Raw genomic sequence first — 21,654 nt, forward strand, 5'->3', positions numbered from 1 at the left:
TCTCAGAAGAGGCCTTGAGTCGACCTTGGTTGATAAGTTTTATCAACAGGGACTTGCGTGAGAAAAAAAGGTCTCAGAAAAGGCTTTGAGTCGACCTTAGTTAATAGGGTTTTTCAAGAGGAACCTACTTGGGCCAGGGAGGTAGGGGCATAAATCTTAAAATAAGCATGCAATAATGTATCAAAGTGATTTTATTGATTTTGGGCTTCATTAAAGCCTTTCCAGCCAAAACCCTCTTTAGAGAAAAAGACCGGAGTAGGAAAGAGTACCCTTTATTTACAAAGTTTAGCTGTAATAAAACTTTAAATGAGTTGTGTTCCAAGTCTTGAGGATTGTTTCTCCTGATAGATATTCTAACTTGTATGCTCCCTTTCCAACATCTGCAAGCACTCGGAAAGGGCCTTACCAATTTGCAGGAAATTTTCCTCCTATTCACCTTGCGTCACCTGGTGGAACTTCCTTGGTTTGACCTTAGAGTTGCATCTTCGTGATATTCTTTGTTTGGTTGTTGCATCTTGGATTCTTGCCTTCTCCATGTGTTCTTGCACAATGTCTAAGTTAACTGTCAAGCAGTGATCGTTGTTGACTTCATTGTAATTCAGTAGTCGTAGAGAAGGTTCCCCTATCTCTACTAGAATCACGACATTGGTTCCATATGTGAGGTGTTAGAGGGTCTATTTGGTGGTTGATCGAGGAGTATAACGATACACCCACAACTCTTCCAGTACCTCCTCAGGCCACAAACCTTTTTGCTTCCTCTAGTCTTGTTTTCAATTCTTTGAAAATGACTTTGTTCGTGACTTCAACCTGACCATTTCCCTGTGGGTGTTCTAGTAACCTTGTTACATGTCTAATATGCAAGCCTTGGTGGAAATCCATGAGTCCCTTGTTTGTGAATTGCATGTTGTTATCAGTGATGATGGTGTGAGGAATGCTGAAGCAACACATATGTTTTCCAAACAAATTTTTGTATCTATTGTGTTGTGATTGATGTGAGCGGCTTAGCTTCAATCCACTTTGTAAAGTAATCTATTGCCACCAACAAAAAGTTTACATGCCCCTTTCCTAGGGTGAATGGCCCTACTATATCCATCCCCCATTTCATGAATGGCCATGGGGATGACACGCTGTGTAGTTCTTCATGCTTTTGGTGTGCTATATTACCATGCTTCTAGCAAGGTAAACATCTCTTCATATACGTTGCTATGTCTGTGCTCATAGTTGGCCAGTAATAGCTTGTCCTTAAGATCTTAGTTGCCATTGTCCTTCTCCCGACTGATATTCGCTTATACCCTACTGTAGTTCTCACATGACATAATCAACATACTCTACGTTGACACACTTGAGCAATGAAATGGAAAATCCTCTCGGGAACAATTCATCTACCACCATGGTATACCTGACAATCTTTTTCTCCCAATCTTTTCTTGAGGTGTCCGACTCAATCCCATATGTTGGTTTCTTATATCCTTACGTTGTGATTATGACGAGTCTAAAGCTTTCCAACTTCGGTTCTCTCTGTGTCTTGCTTCTTACTCCCCTATTTTGCCCTACCAGTTTTCATTTCCTCGAGCGATAAAGTGCTAGAGATGTTCGACTTGTACGAGCTCTTCTAGCTTGTCCTCTGGCATAATGCATTCCTCAATGGCGTGTTTGTAATTGTCGTAGTACCGACATTGTCATGTAATATCTACGTTTGGAGGTGTATTTGCCCTCCTAGGCATATTGATTAGGGCAGCATGCATGGATTCTTCCAATACTCGCAATTTATGAGCATTTAAGGGGGTGTATTTATTAAATCATTGTGCTCAAGGAGCGGAGGGAGGCAGAGGCCTAGGGAGTGCCTTGCTTATTCCTGCTTTCTCATGTTTTTAGTTGGGATGTTGTCTTCTGCTTTGATACTGCTCTTGAAGTCTTTTAACTCCTCCATTCGCATGTATTTTGTCGCCCTTTGCCTTAAATCAACCATGTTAGTTGCTAGTCTCTTACACAAGCTATCAACAAAGGGTCCGCTTCTTAATGTGTTAATCATCTGGTGCAGAGCTATCTCTAGACTTAAGTTATCAATGCTAAGGGCTAGCTTTCTAAAGCACTCCATAAACTTTCTCAAAGATTATCCGTCCTCCTAGCATATGTTGATGAACGCCAAGGAAGTGAGGTCATGTGGCTTTGACGTGGCAAATTGTGCTCTGAACTGGTCTGACAAGGTATCAAAATAATCAATGGAGAATGGGGCAAGACGAGTGAACCAATTGAAGGTTGCACCTTTGAGGGATGTAAGAAATACTTTGCAAAACATAGTATCATCAAAGGTGTAGAGAGCGATCTGGGTCAGGTATACATGTATGTGCTCGTCTATGTCGGTGGCGCCATCATACATGTCCATGGTCAGAGACTTCTAGCCTCGAGGCAATGGTGTTTTCATTATGCCATCAACGAATGGGTATTTGTGTGCACCTCGTCGTGGTGCCAATATGTTTATTGTTCCTTCCCCTGGAGGATAGGTGTTATGTGCCCTTTCTCCCACTATTTCCACATGCGTGAATGGGGAAGTAACATGGGTTTTGCTTGGGCGTTGTTGATCGCCATCTCCTTCTTCTTCATTACTTTCGAGCCTCTGCTTGATTCTAGCATTCTCTACTCGTAACTCAACTAACTCTCGTTGTATGGCTAACATGATTGCCATTTGAGTGCTCTTCACAATGCTTGCATGTTCTTTGTTGCTTGTACTTCTAGACCATTACTTGCCATATTCCTTGTAGACACCATGTGTACCGATTTGACTCAGCCCCATAGTGGGCACCAAATGTTCCTACCAGATAGATATATACCCAAGAAAACACAAAGTATGTTGGAGTCAAGGGGTTTTGATATCACACGTGTCAACTAATCTTCACTTTCTTCCACTGTATGCTTTACTTTTGAAGTATCTCCTTTCAACAGGGGTAGTCTCGGCAGGGAGCCTGCAAAGCCACTCTGACACCCAAGTTAGATTTTAGACAATATAGATAAAACAATAATAGTAATGAATAATCATTTTACCTCGTGAATAGTGCCTTTTATACTACCTGTATAGGCCTAACTTCATGGGCCTAGGGTTTGTGACGACCATTGGCTTTGGTATTCCCCTAATCAACTTTTATTATCTTAAACCTCGTTCTCATCTTTTAATTTGCTAGCAAGGATCTGTACTATCAACCAACTTTTCCAGTACTTTTAGTGGAGAGATTATGCTTTCCTCTAGGATTGTCATTTCCTTGCCTTCTATCCGCTTCGCGTAAGACTGAGGTTTCCTCTCCCACTTCTTAGTATGTCTTAGTGATGTCAGTGTGAGGTTTCCTCTCCCACTGCTTAACATGTCTTAGTGATGTCAGGCCGAGGTTTCTTCTCCTACTTCTAGTATTACTTAGTAATGTGTATTTCTCTAGTTCAAACATATTAAGGTTTCTCTTTCGTTGTTGCCCCTGTCATGTTTCTTGGGTTGGAGTATATTCAGCCCTTCATTCTTAGGCATATGCGGTGGTTGGAGATGTCCTCCCTACCCCGTATGTAAACTACAAGTATAGAAATGCTTTTAAGAACTTAACTAAATAAATCTATAATATTTATGGATAGATAAACTAGCAAGAACTTTTTCTTTATTAGTATTCAAAATGTATACATGATTAAGTGGTGGTAATAACACTCAAAAAAGGAAATCAGTGACCATTCCATCGGAGAGGATCTTGGTGTAAAGAAATTGATAATCATTCCCACGGGCCTCAATGTAAATGAAACATAAAAAAAAATCAAATTTTTTTAAAGAATTTTAGACTTGTATATAAGTTATTCATATTAATGAAGATGACCATCAACCCAAAGAATCATTAGAATAGATTTTTTTCATTTTTCCAAAGGAAGGATTCGATAACCATTCACATAAATAACGAGAATTTCAATCTAAAAGGTAGAAATGATTTTTTTTTTCTTTCTGGCCGATTGAGAATGCATGATGGTGTTAACACATATTATGATTTTTTTTTCTTTATGAATTTGAGGAATAAAGAGAATTTTGATCCGAAAAGTAGCAATGATTTCTTTCTTTTTGACCGATTGAGAATGCATGATGATGTTAACACAAGTTATGATTTCTATTTTCCTTTTTGAATTTGAGGAATAATATGTGCATGATGCATTCTTATGCCAACATATATAAGTTTAAAAGACATTTTGCAACACCTCAAGAACCACAAATCATGCATGGGTGGCTAAACTAAAGCAAACATTAAGCATGGAAATCAAATACTAACATAGACATGGAAAAGCATATGGATTAACATCACAAAATACACAAGATTCAATTTATTACATTAATCTCAACACATAGGTTTAGCTATCTGTGGTGGAGAACTTAAGGTTTACAAATAGAAGAGATAGGGAAGAAATGGAAACCAAAGAGAAGATGCAAGCCCTCTCCTAAGGTTCTTGCCAGCCACTCCATGCTCCAATTACACCTTTCATTCACGTCTCCATCTCCCAATCGCAACTCATCTTCCTCTCCAACCCTAAAAGGGGGGAAAACCATCATGAATGGAGGAGAAGACCCAAGGAGGAGTGGGAGAGCTTCCCAACACTTCTAGCAACCTCCAAGAGGCTCTCCAAGCACCCCAACGTGTTTCTCTATCGTGCAAAATGAGGAATGGTCTAAACCTTTGTGAGAAACAAGATTAAAATCCCATTTTTTGACATGTCAGCCTTGTTTCCAACGCTCAGCACCAGGTTTTACGAATTGAATGGCGTTCAGCCTCACTTTCACCGCTCAGCCTTGTGGCGCTCAGTCCTAGTTTGCCATCGCTCAGCCTTGTGGCGCTCAACTTCATTTTTCCACCGCTCAACCTTTGGGCAGTTTGATAGCATTGTGTATTTGTAGCACTTGGCGTGATTCCAATGGCACACGATGCAAGTATTTGCTTCAAAATCAATATTTTATTGTCGAATCATGCTCCCTTGAGTTCTTGTTTGTTTTCCTCCACCACAAACGTTTCCCATTAACTTATTTAACACACTTAAAAGAGAGATTAGAGGCAAAACAAACATAAAACAACTAAAACATAAAACAAAACAAAACACACTAAACTTGAGGATATAATAAGATAAAAACTAGGAAAGAGTTTATTTATTCATGACAATAAACACACAAAAAGAGGTAAAATGAACATTATCACTAGCCTCTTGAGACAATACGAAATTGGATTTAATGGGCCAATTTGAAACTAAGCTTAAGGCCTAGAGTGGAAACTAGGCTTAGGGGACAATGTGGAAAATAGATTTAGGGGTCAACAAAAAGTTGGGCTTTGTGGACGAGTGTGAAAACTAGGCTTATGGTTAAGAAGGACAAACTAAATGAAACAAACACTATTAAAGCTAATATTTTTATCACATTTTTATGAAATCTAAATTTTCCTAAGCAATTAACAAAAACTAGTTAATTCAAAACAAACTAATATTTATTTAAACTAAAATGACATTTTTAGAAAGGAAAATTAGGCAAAATAGGAGTGCTAACAGTCCATGGTAAGGTTTTGTCATTTATTAGTAGAACTCGAGCACAAGGAATTGTGGGCCTTGAAGGCCATGAAATATGATTTAAAGTCAGCTGGTGAGAAAAGAAAATTGCAATTGTATGAGTTAGAAGAACTAAGATTGCAAAAATGATAAGGCGACATGCTTAACAATGCGGTCATTAAAATGAATGAATGAAATAAAAAGCAAAAAAAAAAATGCAAAAGGAAAAAAGAATGAAAGAAAACTAATGTCTTTGAAAGAGGGGAACTTATTGTTATCTAGACAAAAGCAAGTGAAAGAAAACTAAACCAATTAGGAAAATCCTCTTTGTCAATCCTTTTCAACTAATCCCTTCCATATCCGCTACCTTTTTTCAAACAATACCCCTTGTTCATTCAAGTTCTTTTCCATACATCAAAACTAGAATAACTTTGTGAGTCTCACATGAATTTTACGCCCTAATGTTCATAAATCCATATCTTTTGAAACAAAGCCGATTGTTCATTCAAATTCTTCTTTATAGACCAAAATTGGGGCAGCTTTACGGGTTTCACATTAATTTCTCACCTAAAATTCACAAATCCATATCCTCATACAACTTTTCCCAAACACCTCTTTCACAAATTACATGTCCTTTTAGGAATGTGTGAGGAACAACATGCCCACATGGTTATCCTAGTCTCCTCAAAACCCTTCCAAACATCTCCTACTTATCACTCATCTATGAATTCAAGTAAGCATGCACAAATTTTGCGAAAGAAAAAGTCAAGTGTATAATCATCTCAAATATTAGACCACGAGATGTGTGACATTCGTCACTTTCATGAAACATTGAGAATAAATATGAGTTTAATGATTGTGAATAAAACAATTGACTTAGACATGCATAGAAAAATCAAAAGACAAGACACAACCAGTTTTTTTTATCAGACATTCAAGTATTCATGCATATTGGGTTTTTGACACCCTAATTGTAACGGTAATTTTTGACACATTGAGTAGCAAGAAAATTGAAAAAAACATTTTTATATATTCATCATTCACAAGTCAACAAAATTATATGCATCTTGTATAACAATCACAACATATGTTGCCATCAATCCATCAAAAAGAAAATCTTTCGGATTGAAGCCCTCTTCATTCATATGAATGGTTATTAAATCCCTCTCCTTCAAAAATACAAAAGATCAATATACATCCAGGCCTCCTCTTTCAAGTTACAAAGTTCTTATCAATCAGGTTTTCTCTCGCATATCAACTTAATATTGTTCATACAGGATTAGTACATAATAGAAGATGAATACTTAATAATGATAAAAAAATAATTTTATCAATATATATATATATATATATATATATATATATATATATATATATATATATATATATATATATATATATATATATATATATTATGCCTTTACATTCTTGTGATGCATAAGCCTTCAATTTCACACCTGACCTAGTGAATATATCTAGGGTTAGTTTCAAATTTCATCACTACATTTTAAGAACATAGTATACTTTCCTTTGTTATTACACCTTTGAGCTAATAGTGTCCTAGATCACATTATCTCAAATCAAATCAATATTCCATGAAGGCTCATTGTCCAAATTCCTCTTATTCTTTTTTTCTCAAATAATTTCAAGTTTTCTCCCTCTGTTGCATAGCACATCACACTTAGCATTCTCTTTTCGCCTTTCCTCTTACATCTTGCCTCGTCCATTTCCGCCATGCACCACATCTCCAAATAATGAACGATGAGTTTTCTTTTGGATAAAGTAACTTTTACTACATGTAATAAATATTTTTAAAAGTAAGTGTTGTATTAATATATCTTTTAATAGTCAATATATTTAAATTATTCATAAGATTAATTATAAATTATTAAAGAAAAACTAATTTAAATCTTATAAAAAAACATAAAAGAATAATTTAAATTTCTAACACTAAGAGTATAAGCGAAATCTGAAAAAAGATAACACATAATTAATTTAGACACGCCATTAAAAAGTCATATAAGAGTCTGAGTATAATTAATATATAATCCATGAGCCACAATTTTAAATTACAAACTTTTACATACTAATACTTAACTCGTACCAAATGAGTTAGTCCAAAGATGAGTGATTAGGAATTTTTATGTCAACATTCACGCAACAACTATTTGAATCACTCCATGATGTTTTCGGAGAGTTGATTGTACCATCATTTTCTAACATTTCATGAGGATAAAAGGAGGGTTTTGGAGGAATGGCAAGACTTTCAACTTTTCCTTCAAGCATCTCTACAACCTTATTCATTGATGGACGATCACTTGGTTTGAATTGTATACACCAAAGTGCAACTATAAACATTTTTTTCATCAAAATCTTATCCATTTCTAAAACACCTTCCATGTCAATATCTTTGTCTTCTTTAAATTGATCATGGATCCAAAAGGGAAAATAATATTGACTTGAATATTCTGCATGAGGATTTGAGTTTTTTCTTCTACTCGCCATTTCCATCAAAAGCATTCCAAAACTATAAACATCAGCTTTATAAGAAACTCCACCTATATTTTTGTAAAATAACTCTGGAGCCATGTACCCCAATGTTCCTCTTATTGCAGTTAAAATAATGGATCCATCTTTTGTAGGATACAACCTTGCAAGTCCAAAATCTGAAACCTTTGGAGTAAAGTTATTATCTAGAAGAATATTATGAGGCTTGATATCAAAATGTAAAATCTGCACATCACAACCTTGATGAAGATATGCAATCCCATGAGCAATTCCAAGGGATATTTCATATATCTTCTCATGTCTCAAAGGAGCACTTCCTTCTTTAGAAAAAATGTATTTATCCAACGATCCATTAGGCATGTATTCATAAATTAGACCACGCTTTTTTCCTTCAACATAATATCCAATAAGACCAACTACATTCACATGATGTATTCTTCCAATAGTAGCTACTTCATTAACAAAGTCTTCTCCACTATCTTTAGATTTGTTCAACATCTTCACTGCTACGTCTAACCCACTTCGAAGCTTTCCTTTATATACTGAACCAAAACCTCCTTCACCTAACTTTACTTTGAAACCTTTAGTCATTTTCTTCACTTCTTTATACTCATATCTAATGGGATTTATATTGTTGTCCAACAAAAAATTTTCAATGTTTTCATACAGTGAAAAATGTCTTCTTCGCCATTTATAGACGAATAACACTAGCAAAAGTGAGAGTCCAAATAAATACCTAACTGCTATGAATATTGGTAGAATATCTTGCCCTATTAATTCTCCATCACGATAGTCCGACAGTGATCGTTTGATATTTTTTATTCTATTGACAAATCCTGTCCAAAAAGTTTGGTCAAAAGGTAAAACATGAACTGGTCTAATAAATAACTTTTTGCATGAAAGAAATCAGCTAGCATAATTGATTAAATAAATTAAAAATGAAGAAATATTTAACTTACCATGTGTGACAAATGCAACATAACCTGCAAAAACAAAAGAGTCCTTAAATGATACAAAAATATCCATAACATGAGACAAAAAAGAACTTAATTAATATTATAAAATTTAGTGATACACATATTCCACAAATACATTATTAAATATTTATAAATGCACGCATATTAAGTAAATAATTATGCTGTATAAATAAATTATCAACAATTATCTTTAGCTATCATAATTTTAGCTGCCAAATAAATTAGTATCTAAATTAATCACTAATTAATATATTAATGACTAATTTAGACACTTTGATAATCAAATCATTGATAATTAATTTTAATGATCAATTTATAATATAATTAATTAGTAATTAAAAGTTTTCATTCATAATAATGACTATTTTAGAGACTAATATTTTTAATTTGTAAATTAATATCTAAATTAGTCACTATAGTTAACCAATTATTTTTTGTCTTTAAAATTAGTTATTATTTAAAAATTCTCCTCAATATAAATATATATATATATATATATATATATATATATATATATATAATTTTATTTGTGTTAACTCTATTATAAACATTATTATTTCTTTTATCTTCATCGCTTATATTTATTATTATTATTTTACCATTTTATATAAATAGATTATGAAAAATGATAAAATAATAATAATAAACATAAATAATGATAAAAATAATAATGTCTATAGAAACTACGTCTATATAAATAGATTATGAAAAACAAACCTTGAGATAACTTTTTCCTCTATTCTACGTCTCTTCTCTTCATATGTTTATATGATACTCTCTACGTTATTTTATGTTTAGTGTTGAAATTATAGGGATAGAATACATTTTTAGTGCGTTAAGTAAGTGAAAATTGAAATAAGTTCTTTGAAATTTTGAACAATTTAGTCCTTTTAAATAAATTTTGTTAAGTTTATTTGACGTTTCTAACACATTTTTCAGTTAACATTAAAACGAAAATGTATCAAACAGTGTAAACAACTTAAGTTTTGTTACGAAATGCGATTAAAACGTCAACTAAACTTAATAAAATTTTGTTAAGTTAGGGGACTAAATTGGGTCAAAATTTCAAAAAATGGCTAATTTCAATTTTTATTAAAAGTGAAAGGACCAATAACATATTTAACACAAATTATAAACAATTAAGTCACTTTTCTTTTCATTTATTTTTTGTGCTTTATATATATATATATATATATATATATATATATATATATATATATATATATATATATATATATATATATATATATATATATATATATATATATATTGCATAAATAGCCTGGATGATTTGGTGCTTGAAGTTTTGATAAAGGTACTTGAAGTCATTGCCTTAGAACATGTTGGAACCATGCTTACATTGATGAAGATATGGAGATTTGATGTTTCATGTGTTGATCAAGCCTTGTATGTGTGCTCTTTGTCTGGATTATTCATGGAGCAAACAAACTTGAAGATTGTAATTCATGTTGTAGACCATTTTGCATTAATTAGATGTATAAGGTCTTAGTTGTGTCTTTTAATCTATTGTTTTTCAACAGGTTAAATGGTGTCTTTTAATCTGTTGAATGAATTAACATATTAAAAATGTTGTTGCGGTAGTTTTAACTGGCACTTGTTCATTCAATTGATTTAATTTGTAATCGACTAATTTCACTTAACTTAAGTGAAATCAACCGATTGATTTGAAAATCAACATGTTGAATTTTGTAATAATTTGACTATTAAAGTTGTGTTTTTCAAAAGAGAGGTGAGTAGACTATTTTTTAGCGCAAAAACTATCTCGAAATAGTGGAATTCTCTCTCTTTCGTGATCATACAGAGTGTAGCTGGTGAAGATTGATCTTTGATCATTCTTGGAGCCTTTTGCTTGGTGTTTGAAGCTTAGAGAATGTAGTTTTGGTAGTCAAGGTTGTGCTACCACTGAGGTTTGGTCTTTCTCAAGCTTTTAGGTTGTGCTTGGTGGTTTTCCAGGTCTACAAGAGGTGTCTTGCTGTACTGGTTTGATTCTTGTGTGATTCAAGAGTCATTGTGTGGTGTTCTTGCATATTTTGAAAGTGTAATGTTGTGAACTTTATAAATCTTTTGAAATATTGCAAAGTCAGGCTCGGGTTGCCTTGACTAACTAAATGTAACTCAGGTTTGAGTGAATCAGTTTAAAAATCTTGTGCATTTTTCTTTTCTCTAACCCTTCTCTCTTGTATTACACTTTAAAGTTTAAGGAATTTTGATTTGAATAATCTTTTTGACATTCTTGTGTGATCTGACTACAACATTGCTCATGTTTGTCTAACTCATTTGAACCTATCTTGATTGATCTTTCATATTGTTTCTGACTTAAATCACAAATTCGTATTTCTGCATTTTTTCCAGTTTTTCAATCAACTGTTTTTGTGATTAAACCTGTTGATTCTATTAGTATTGTATCTGTTTGTATCTGTTTAATGAAATCAATCAGCTAACTCTGTTTTTGATCGATTGAAAGTGTCCAGTTTAAGTGTGTTCGCATCCATACTTAGTGGTTGATTTGATTCAATTGAAAATTGTTTTAAGCTTCTAAAAGTCACCTTATTTTTTAACTAGCCAATTCAACATCATCTTCTTGACATTTCAACCATTTCAATACTTACAAATTTTGTACAACTAAATGACTTTTTATTTAGTTGGGTAATGATTTTATCTATGTTGTATATAGCTGAAATTATCAATTGAAATTGTAAGGCATGATTTTTATAAATATGAAGTTTAAATGCAAGATAGAAAGTTTATAAATAAGTTATAAAGATTTATTCTTTATTTCATTAATTTTCTAAAACTTATTTTCTCAAAAAATTATTTTTGTCGAATTCTCTCTAGAATTAGAGAATAATCGACACTCTCCTATTATACCAATATTATTTGGGAAGTTGATAATCAAACTAGAACAACCAAAGTTGTTATCCTAATAAGTAGTTCAATTTCTAAAAGAAATTTGTTTCTTCCATGTACTTTAAAGGAGAGATTAAAGGAGAGACATTAAGGATGTAAGGTTTATTATTTGGAGACCAAATCAGTAGATAAATAAAATTTTTAGAAGGAGTAGATAAATAAAAATTTTAAAAGGAGGATTTGTTAATAGACACAATATCTTCGTGTAAGGGAAGTTAAAATTATATATCATCTAATCAATATAAAGATTATTGGGATGTGGAAAGAATGTGTAGCTAAATTTGTATATATGGGAAATATGATATTTATGTCTTTGCATATAATTTTGACAACCAGTGCTAATCATATGAATTTTTCTTTTAACAGTTAGGATTTTTATTTGAGGTCTCTGGTCAGAGAAATTATTTTTGTAATTTTAATATGATTAATGAAAATATTATAAAATTTTTAAATAATAAACAAATAAAAATGGAATAAAAATAATGAATAAATAAATATGGAAATATGGAAATATTGATATGAATAAAAATAGTTATATTGTATACTCTATATAATAAAAATGAACAACAAATATAAATTTTGTAAAATATGAACCAATGTGTGGTTTAGAAACAATTTGATATACCATTGAATGAAATAAAAAATAAAAATAAAACAAATGTATAATTAATAGTATGATAAAATAAAAAAATACCTTATAGATCTATGAAAACTTTTTAAATATCAACTTAGTAAATGGTTGCCAGATAACAAAAATTACTTTAATGAAACAAAATAGTGCTTCAAAAAAGATAAAAATCAATAATAATAGCATGAAAATAAAATTTTTATATTACCCTAGTGAATAAAAGATTTATGCTATTGAACACTTAAATTGAATATTGTCTTAAAGATTCTTATGTGAAAAGAAGATATACGATAAATAAAAATATTAAAAAAAGTAGAAATATTTAAATTGAGAATTTCATGATAAATGTTGTGATAAGATGAAAAATATCTTGGAGATGTAAATGAATTTCATGACAAGGTAAACAATTATAAGAAATAAAAAATAGAATATATATATATATATATATATATATATATATATATATATATATAAGGTTACTTAATAGACTATAAGTATTTTAATAATTTAAACAGGGATAGACAATAGTGGGGATGAGTATTTTGGCGAGTATGATGACAAAGATGGGAGGGATATGTACATCTTCATCCCCATCCCCATACCTAATTGAAAAAGTTGGGTATTTTCCATACTTATACTCATACCTAGCCATGTATACCTGGCACTTTAAGATATAGTATACATCCAAATCTTTCTTTTCATTTCTCTTTGGCTATGAAAGCGATAACAGTCATGAAACCTCAATATAGTATCAAGAGTGTTTGCTTCTGCTAAGCCAAGTCTCCTTCTTTGTTCTACTTTTGTTCTTTTCTTGCTTTTTTGATGGCATCGACGAACGCCGTTACGATGGATGAATCATAGAATCCTTCAAGTTCTTTCTACTTACATCGGGTGAAAATCCAGGAGTAACATTGATCAACAACATTCAGCTTGATGGGGCTAATTACCATGCTTGGAGTCGTGCCATGAAATGTGCCATGATCTCCAAGAACAAACACAAGTTTCTCGACGACAATGTCAAAACTCCAGAACAAGGAACCGCCCTCCATGACACTTGGGAAAGATGCAACATGATGGCGATATCATGGCTGACACACACCATGAATACCCATATCGCTCAAAGCGTCGTGTACATTGAAAATGCAAAGGATGTGTGGGATGATCTCGCGAACGTTTTTCAAAGGGAGACCATTTAGGATCTCTGGTTTCAAGAACTACATTCAACCGAACAAGGAGAAAGATCTATCACAAATTTCTTCACAAATCTAAAAGCGTTGTGGGAGGAACTTGATCTCTCAGACCAATGTTGGGCTACACCTGTAAGGTTAAGTGTGAATGTGATTTCATTAAGACGGTTATCAAGCACAAAGAATCTAAGTACATTATGTGTTTCCTGAAAGGTCTCAATGATGTTTATGGTATTGTGAAGACGCAAATTTTGTTGATGAAACCATTGTGAGTATAAATCGTGTTTTCTCTCTTGTTATGCAAGAAGAACGACACCTAGTTGGAAATACCATAGAAGCTAGTAAGATCTTGATGAGTGCTGCAACCACTAAGGATTAAAGAACCTCCAAGAGTAATAATGATAATTGAAAGGTATAAGGAGAGGGCAAGAACATAAATCAGAATAATGGCAAACCATGCAGTTCTTGCCACAAACTATACCACACCGTAGATGAGTGTTATGCTAAGCACGACTATCCTCCTTGGTACAAGACCAATGTGAAAAGGTTGTTATCAACACTATTACTAAGAAGGAAGAAACTGTGAATAAACAGCAGAATCATCAAATAAGAAAAGAAAGTAATCTTTTCTCAAATGCACATCAAATCATGAAGTTGATTCAAGAAGCCAAAGGTGACATTTCATAGAAGGTTAACAATCTCGTGACTGATGCCACTGGTGAGAAATCCTCTGATGGTAAGAATAGAAACAATACATGGATTTTAGATACAGGTTCAACAAACCATGTTACCTTTGATGCTTTTAATTTTATGGTTTTTAGAAAGATAAGGCCCACATGTATTAAACTACCAAATGGAGCACATATATTTGCACATTATGATGGCATTATGAAACTTTTTGAGAATTTTTTTCTTGTAAAAGATTGTTAAATTCCACAACTGGAAACTAATTTTCTCCTTTGATTTATGTCAGATCCAAGATGCGTGTTCTTTGAAGATGATTTGAGAAGCTAGGATCCAATAAGGGTTATACATACTGAAATTGCCAGAAGCTGCAAAGATTGTGAACTCCTTTTCCAATATTAGTGAGGCACGTAATGACAACTCAAAGAGTCAAGATGGGGGAATATGATACAAAAGGCTGGGGCATCCCTCAGATAAAGTTTTATATCTTATCAGTAAACATTTTCCTTGCATTGTGTTTAGTGAAACCAAACCTTGTTATGTATGTCATTTCTCAAGACAAACTAGGCTTTCTTTTAATAATAGTAGTTCATATTTTGAACATATTTTTGACTTGATACATGTTGACATTTGGGGGCCTTACGGCACCACCTCTATACATGGGCATAAATGTTTTTTTACTATAGTGGATGATCATAACAGGTTCTGTTGGATATTTCTGATGAAAACAAAAACTAAAACTAAAGATTCTCTAACTAAGTTTGTTATCATGGCTAACACTCAATTTCACAAGAAAATTAAAGTCCTACGTTCTGATAATGGAAGTGAGTTCATGTGTAAAGACTTTTATGATGATTTTGGTATAATTCATCAAACTAGATGCATAGAAACTCCCTAACAAAACTCTATTGTATAAATAAAACATAGACATATTCTAGAAGTTTGTATAAGTCTCATTTTTCAATGCAATATTCCCATGGTTTTCTAGTCCTATGTTGTTATGCAATATGTTTTTGTGATAAATCATTTGCCTACTAAAGTCTTGAAAGGAAAAACTCTTTATGAGTTAGTCTATAAGACCATACCCAATTTTGATGATGTTAAGGTTTTTGGATCCCTATGTTTTGCCTCTAGCTTACAAAGGAATAGATCTAAATTCGACACAAGAGCTAGGAAATATATGTTCTTAGGTTACCAAAATGGCACTAAAGGATATTTTATGTTGGACATTAAGAGTAGGGAGATTTTTGTTTCCAGGGATGTTACTTTCTATGAAAAATTGTTTCCTTATGCCAATCAAATTGATCATGTTTTGCAAAAAAATAAAGTGTATCAAATATCTGACTTAAATTATTTTTTTGAACCTATCAATTACAACATTAATAATACTTAAACTAAACATGTCCAACCGAATCTCAAATTCAAAACATCATTGATCTTTTGAGACGTTACACTTGAAATAGAAGAGCTCCTACTTTTTTACAAGATTAACAATGCTAACTTAGCTTTCACATAAAGAGTAATGACACAAATGTTATTTATCCTTTATCTTCTTGTGTTCATTACAGTAGACTTTCTCCTTCACACATGAAATATGTTCTTGTTGTATCCATCAATAAAAAGCCACACACTTACAATAAAGTTGTCGTTTTTCCCGAATGGAGAAAGGCCATGATAGAGGAAATTAAAGCCCTTGAACAAAATGAGACTTGGGAAGTTTTTAATCCTTCTCAAGGCAAGAAACCCATAGGATGCAGATGGGTCTATAAGATAAAATATAATGTAGGTGGTGAAGTGGAACATTACAAAGCAATGCTTGTAGCCAAGGGCTACACTCAACTGGAGGGCATTGATTATTTGTACTTTTTACCCTGTAGCAAAATTGACCACCATCAAATTTCTCCTTGCCATTTACCCTGCACAAAATTGCATTTGAAGTAGTTGGACGTGAAAAACACATTCCTCCATGGAGAGCTAGATGAAGAAGTTTATATGCTTCTTTCACCAGGGTGTACTAGTATAAAGAATAGGTAGGTTTACAGATTGAGAAAGTCCCTATATGGCTTGATGCAAGCTAGCAGACAATGGTTTGTCAAACTTTCATATCACCTTAAAGCTTGTGGTTTTTCTCAATCTGTATATGACCATTCCTTGTTTACAAAGATATTTGAAACTAACTTCATTGTCCTATTAGTTTACGTTGATGATATTATACTTATAAGAAATCATCTCCTTGACATTGAGCAGATCATGCAGTCCTTAGATGACACTTTGAAGGTAAAGAATGTGGGAAATCTGAAGGCTAGTGCTACCCCTATTGCCAAAGACACTAAAAATATGTTTAAAGATGGGACTCCTCTTAAGGACATCATCCCATATCAAAGGCTGATAAGACGTATCCTCTATCTTATGAAGACCAAGCCTAACATCGGATATGCGGTGGAGTTTTTGAGTCAATTCATTCAAGCTCCCACAGAAGAACACCTCACAACTGCCAACTGTGTGCTTCGTTACATTAAGACAACTCTTGGACATGGTCTCTTCTTTCCCAGTAACTCAAGCCTACAAATAAAAGGTTTATGTGATTATGACTAGATAACTTGCCACAACTTACGACGATCCACAATTGGGTTCTACGTCTTCCTTGGGTCATCTTTAGTAAGCTGGAAATTGAAAAAATAGTCCACCATCTTGAGGTCTTCATCAAAGGCAGAGTACAGGGCCCTTGCCACTCTCACTTGTGAGATATAATGGCTTGAATACATGATGGATGAGTTAAGGATTAAATCCAAGGAGCTAGTTGTGGTTTACCACGACAACCAATCAACATGTCACATTGCTTTGAACCCCATCTTCCACGAACGAACGAAACATATCGAAATATATTGTCACATCGTCTGTGAGAAGGTTCAAGCCAAGCTCTTCCAGCTCCTTCTGATAACCTCCATGCATTAAGCAACATATGTCTTTACAAACCCTCTTGATCCTGGCATCTTCAAAACTATTACATTTAAGCTCAAACTGGTTGATTTTCACTCCTGAGCTTATAGGGGGTGTTGGGTTTTACCGATTTCTCAATATAGTTAGTTTTTATTTTTTGTTTCAGAACTTTGTATATAAGCCATGTATACCAAACACTTTAAGGTATAATATACATCAGGATCTTTTCTTTCACTTCCTCTTTATCTCTCTGGCTATCAAAGTGATACCAGTCATGAAACCTCAATATTCCACGCTAAGAGGTAATATCTTCTAGAATATTTTTTTGTAAGAAGTGATACTCATTCTTTTTTTATTATTATTATCTGAATGTATTTTTTGTATGCATTGGGTAAATTAGGTTTGTACATGATATTGTAGTTCTTTTACATGTTTTCAAGCATCCTTGTACATTCTAAGTGATTGCACGATTCAAAAGTGATTATAATGAATTTTTTTGTCTAGATTTTGAAACAATCACACTAAAATTATGGTGATTGAAACTAGACGAAAGTTCTGATAAGATTGACCAAAAGAATGTTTATGTTATGCGTTCTTTATTTTAAGTTCTTTGTAGTTTGTTGGATTATTTATGATATCAAGTGCTATAAGAGGATTGCTAAGCTTTTATTACTAGAAGTTTTATAATACCATTTCAGTTTCCTCTTATCAGTATACAACCTACATTATTGTTTACAATTATGTTAATGTACAATTACTTAGTATATACCAATACTTTTATTTATATATTTTACATATTTTTATTATATCTACTACAAGTTCTATAAAACAAATAAATAGGAATATATATTAAAAAGTCTTACAATATATGAACGTACAATAGTGTTTATTTTAATGTTTGTTTTGGGATTCAATGCTTAAAATTCATATCAATGTAGTAAATACTTAAGCATGCTGAAAAGTATTTCTCTGAGATACTTTTACAAGAAAAAAAAATATTTTTTTTTCTAAGCTACTACCCATAAATTAATCTTTAAAATTTCTCTCATGTTAATCAAATTATTCCTATTTACGAGTAGTTCATATTAATTACTCAAAAAAATAATTTTAATTGCAATTTTCATCTTTTTTATTTATTTTTATTTAGTCCCCACTTGTGTGTATCTAATTTAATTTTGTCCTAATTTTTTTCAGGAATTAAAATATTTTGGTAATCATTTTTTATAAAATTAAAATTAATTAAATATAAATATTTTTACAAAAGTAAGTACTGATATTTATATTGTTTCTCTCCAATTTCAGATTAAATTTATTATTTATATAAATATAATACTAATATTTTTAATTAAAAACAGAATTTTAACATATTATTTTATTAATTAATTTTTATTATGTACTCATGTTTTGTTATTTTTTTTTTCAAAATACAACAATATTGTCTCTTACTAATTTTAAACCAAAGTTTTTATTTGTATGAATGTTATACTAATATTTTTTTTATTAAAAATTACTTAATAAAATGACTTTTACCACTAAATCTTAATATAAATATCAAATACTTAATGTTTGTAAAAATTTTATACTTAATTAGTTTTAATTTTATAAAAAATTGATTTTAATTGTTAAAAAAAAATTGAATTATGGACTAAATTGAATCATTGAGACATATGTGGAGACTAAATTAAAATCAACACAATGATATCTGATGGTGACACTGACACGTGGCATTGCATTGCCACGTGACACTGACAATGCCACGTGTCCCATCAAAGACCTGACACGTGACCTTTTTATTATTTTTTTCAAAAAAAAAAAACAATTTAAATTTAAAAAAAAATAAAAAGAATCACAGACTAACAGGTGGCACACCATTAACGACGTTAGTTATCTCCATTTGGAAGAGACCTAATTGAAGCACTTTCTCAAAAGTTGAGATGCAATTGACATTTTTTTTAAAACCGAGTACCAGATTGACATACATCTACTAAAGTAAGTACCATACGAGTAATTAAACCTTATTTTCTTGTGGCACCTATGAACATGTGAAATATAGAATTCATTTGGATGGAAATTAAAAAAGAAAAATTAAAAATTTTTAATCAAAATTTAATCTTTAAAATGAAATAAATTTAAAAAAAAACATAGATAAAAATATTTAAAGAACCAAAATTCTAATTAAGCATAAAATTAATATTAAGCAATAAATAATGGAGAAAATATTGAGAAGCTGGTAATTACCCATGGGATAGCGTGCGTACCTCTAATGTATTGATTAATTCGTGATAGAATTCCTAAAATAACAAAGAGAAAAAACTTTGATTAAAAAATAAAAATAAAAAAATTAAATATAATATTATTTACATAAAAAATAAGAAGAAGAAAATAAATAAATAAATATTGACGTCGTGGGAAACGTATAAATACACAAAAATGTAGTTTATTTTTAAATATTATAATTAGAAGTTAAAGAAATAAAAAATAAGATACAGAAATTTAAAAATAAATAATGATAAAATTAACAGGTAAGATTAGGAAGAATAATATATCTCACCGCAATTGCTGACTGGGTGGTTGAACATTTCACAACCTGCGCATTCAATTTGTTGTGTGGTTTGATTGAGGCTGCAAGAGATACCCTTTCCACAGTAATCCCTGCAAACAAGTGGTAACCAAGACAACCAAAACCCTTCTTCCAGAGATTTGAGGATATCAGCATACGAAAAATTCCTGTCATGTGTCCAGTTTGCGAAGGTAGCAATCTTTAATCTGCACCCAACCTTCACATCCATCACTGTAAATTCCGTATCAATCACCTCACGGGAATCCAGAACGGCGTAGATAACGCCTCCAGAATCACAACCACCGGCTTTCACTTCCACATATCGAGGATCATCACTCACTCGGTTACTACAGTTTAGAAACATCACTTTTGCAGGAAAATAACGATACCAAATAATCAGCGGATCATTATCATACACACTGAAATTTCGTGTGGATAAGAAATTGCGAGGAAAAGAGCAAGAAGTGTCCTCCACAACACCCGCATCAGTCAGCCGGATTTTGTACCAATTGTAATCGATTTCCTTGACATAGTATTTTCCCGAAAACAGAGTAAGCAGTGTCCTGTTATTGACGCAATCAAATTCGTAGCTGGGGAGGCCGCAACCGCCAGGGTCGCCTTTCAGTCGGAATGGATACTTTATGTCGCGAATTTCGCCGCACGAAGAAGATGGACAGGATCTGCGATGCTTGGCACTGCAACTTTGGTGGAATAGCGCAAGAATGATGGCCACCGAGACAACCACTGATTGTGCGCAGCGAATGAAAGAAGATAAGAGGCTCATTGTTACATGAGCTCCTCAAATCGGAGAGAATGCACTTAAATATTAACTTAAAGGGTACCACCGGTTGAAATTATTAATAAATGAATATGATTTATCCTGGTATAAGAAAATAATAATAATCTATATTATTACATACAAAATTAAGGTTACATTATGTATTTCTCTCTATTTTGGTAAGAAAATATTAATTTGTTCTTTTTAGTTTTATTTATCTCAATTTAATCTTTATTGGTCCGTTAATATAATAGCGTTTTTGGTTTTGTTTTTATTTGGTAATTGCTCTAATCGAGTTTATTGAAATTTGATTTGAGGCTTTTTCCATCTCCTTCAATCAAGTCCTTTCGTTAGTGGATGTAGTAACAACGTTAAACAAGTGTCATGTGTCACTGTTACATTATATGTCACTTTCTCATTCGCGATTGATTTAGTTCCTGTAGTTAGGGATGTCAAAAAAATCCATACCCACGGGTATCCGTGGATAAAACCCGCAATGGGTAGAAAACGAATATTAAAAATAGATACCCGCTACCCGCGGGTACATGTATTTTTGATACCCGCATGTTAATGGGGCGGGTACGGGTATCATAGTATTCGTACCCGTGGATACCCGTACCCGCTAAACTTACCCCTCTTGATATTCTCCTCTTTCCTTTCTTTGAGATTAGGCATATACATCAAACTTTATATAGACAATGACGTTTATGATATGCTTGTTGTCAAATGATGGAATCAAAATAAGAATACTTGGCATGTGACAATTGAGGTTTATTATTTGTTTAATTTGTTTATTTTCCAGGAATCAAAAGGAGAAAGTGAGTTTGTTGATCAAAGCACTAATTAAAGAATTTTCATTGTGTTGAACGTCATTTTATATTTACTTTTACAATTATTTGGACTTGTATAAACTTGAGTTT

The 21,654-nt window shown here is 32.3% G+C and overlaps 1 protein-coding gene across 3 annotated transcripts; it reads right to left on the reverse strand.

Annotated features, from left to right (window-relative positions):
• Window positions 1-4,292: 4,292 nt before the first annotated feature.
• LOC146884350 (LEAF RUST 10 DISEASE-RESISTANCE LOCUS RECEPTOR-LIKE PROTEIN KINASE-like 2.1) lies at window positions 4,293-20,774 on the reverse strand. Of its 3 annotated transcripts, none has more exons than XM_085665320.1 (5): window positions 19,948-20,773; window positions 19,655-19,687; window positions 9,012-9,035; window positions 8,789-8,888; window positions 4,293-5,044 (listed from the first exon to the last, which is right to left on the reverse strand). In XM_085665320.1, exons 1-5 carry the CDS (start codon window positions 20,738-20,740, stop codon window positions 4,966-4,968), a joined length of 1,029 nt encoding a protein of 342 aa, XP_085521446.1. In that variant the 5' UTR covers window positions 20,741-20,773; the 3' UTR covers window positions 4,293-4,965. The 3 variants fall into 3 exon arrangements, with proteins under 3 accessions (XP_085521446.1, XP_085521447.1, XP_085521445.1); XM_085665321.1 differs by having other exon boundaries at window positions 4,293-5,031; window positions 19,948-20,772; XM_085665319.1 differs by having other exon boundaries at window positions 4,293-8,888; window positions 19,948-20,774.
• Window positions 20,775-21,654: the final 880 nt, after the last annotated feature.

The sequence above is a fragment of the Vigna unguiculata genome, chromosome 8 (assembly GCF_037176805.1).
Source record: "Vigna unguiculata cultivar grain cowpea cultivar isolate G323 ecotype 2 chromosome 8, ASM3717680v1, whole genome shotgun sequence".
Taxonomy (NCBI): Eukaryota; Viridiplantae; Streptophyta; class Magnoliopsida; order Fabales; family Fabaceae; genus Vigna; species Vigna unguiculata.

What these genes read in the sequence shown, in the direction of transcription:
- LOC146884350 (XM_085665319.1), bottom strand. Translation starts at nt 20,740, where the DNA reads ATGAGCCTCTTATCTTCTTTCATTCGCTGCGCACAATCAGTGGTTGTC. An exon ending in CCACCCAGTCAGCAATTGCG is followed by an intron (nt 19,688 to 19,947) that starts GTGAGATATATT and finishes TTGTTATTTTAG; the next exon opens with GAATTCTATCACGAATTAAT. An exon ending in TGTTGCATTTGTCACACATG is followed by an intron (nt 8,889 to 9,011) that starts GTAAGTTAAATA and finishes CTTTTTGGACAG; the next exon opens with GATTTGTCAATAGAATAAAA.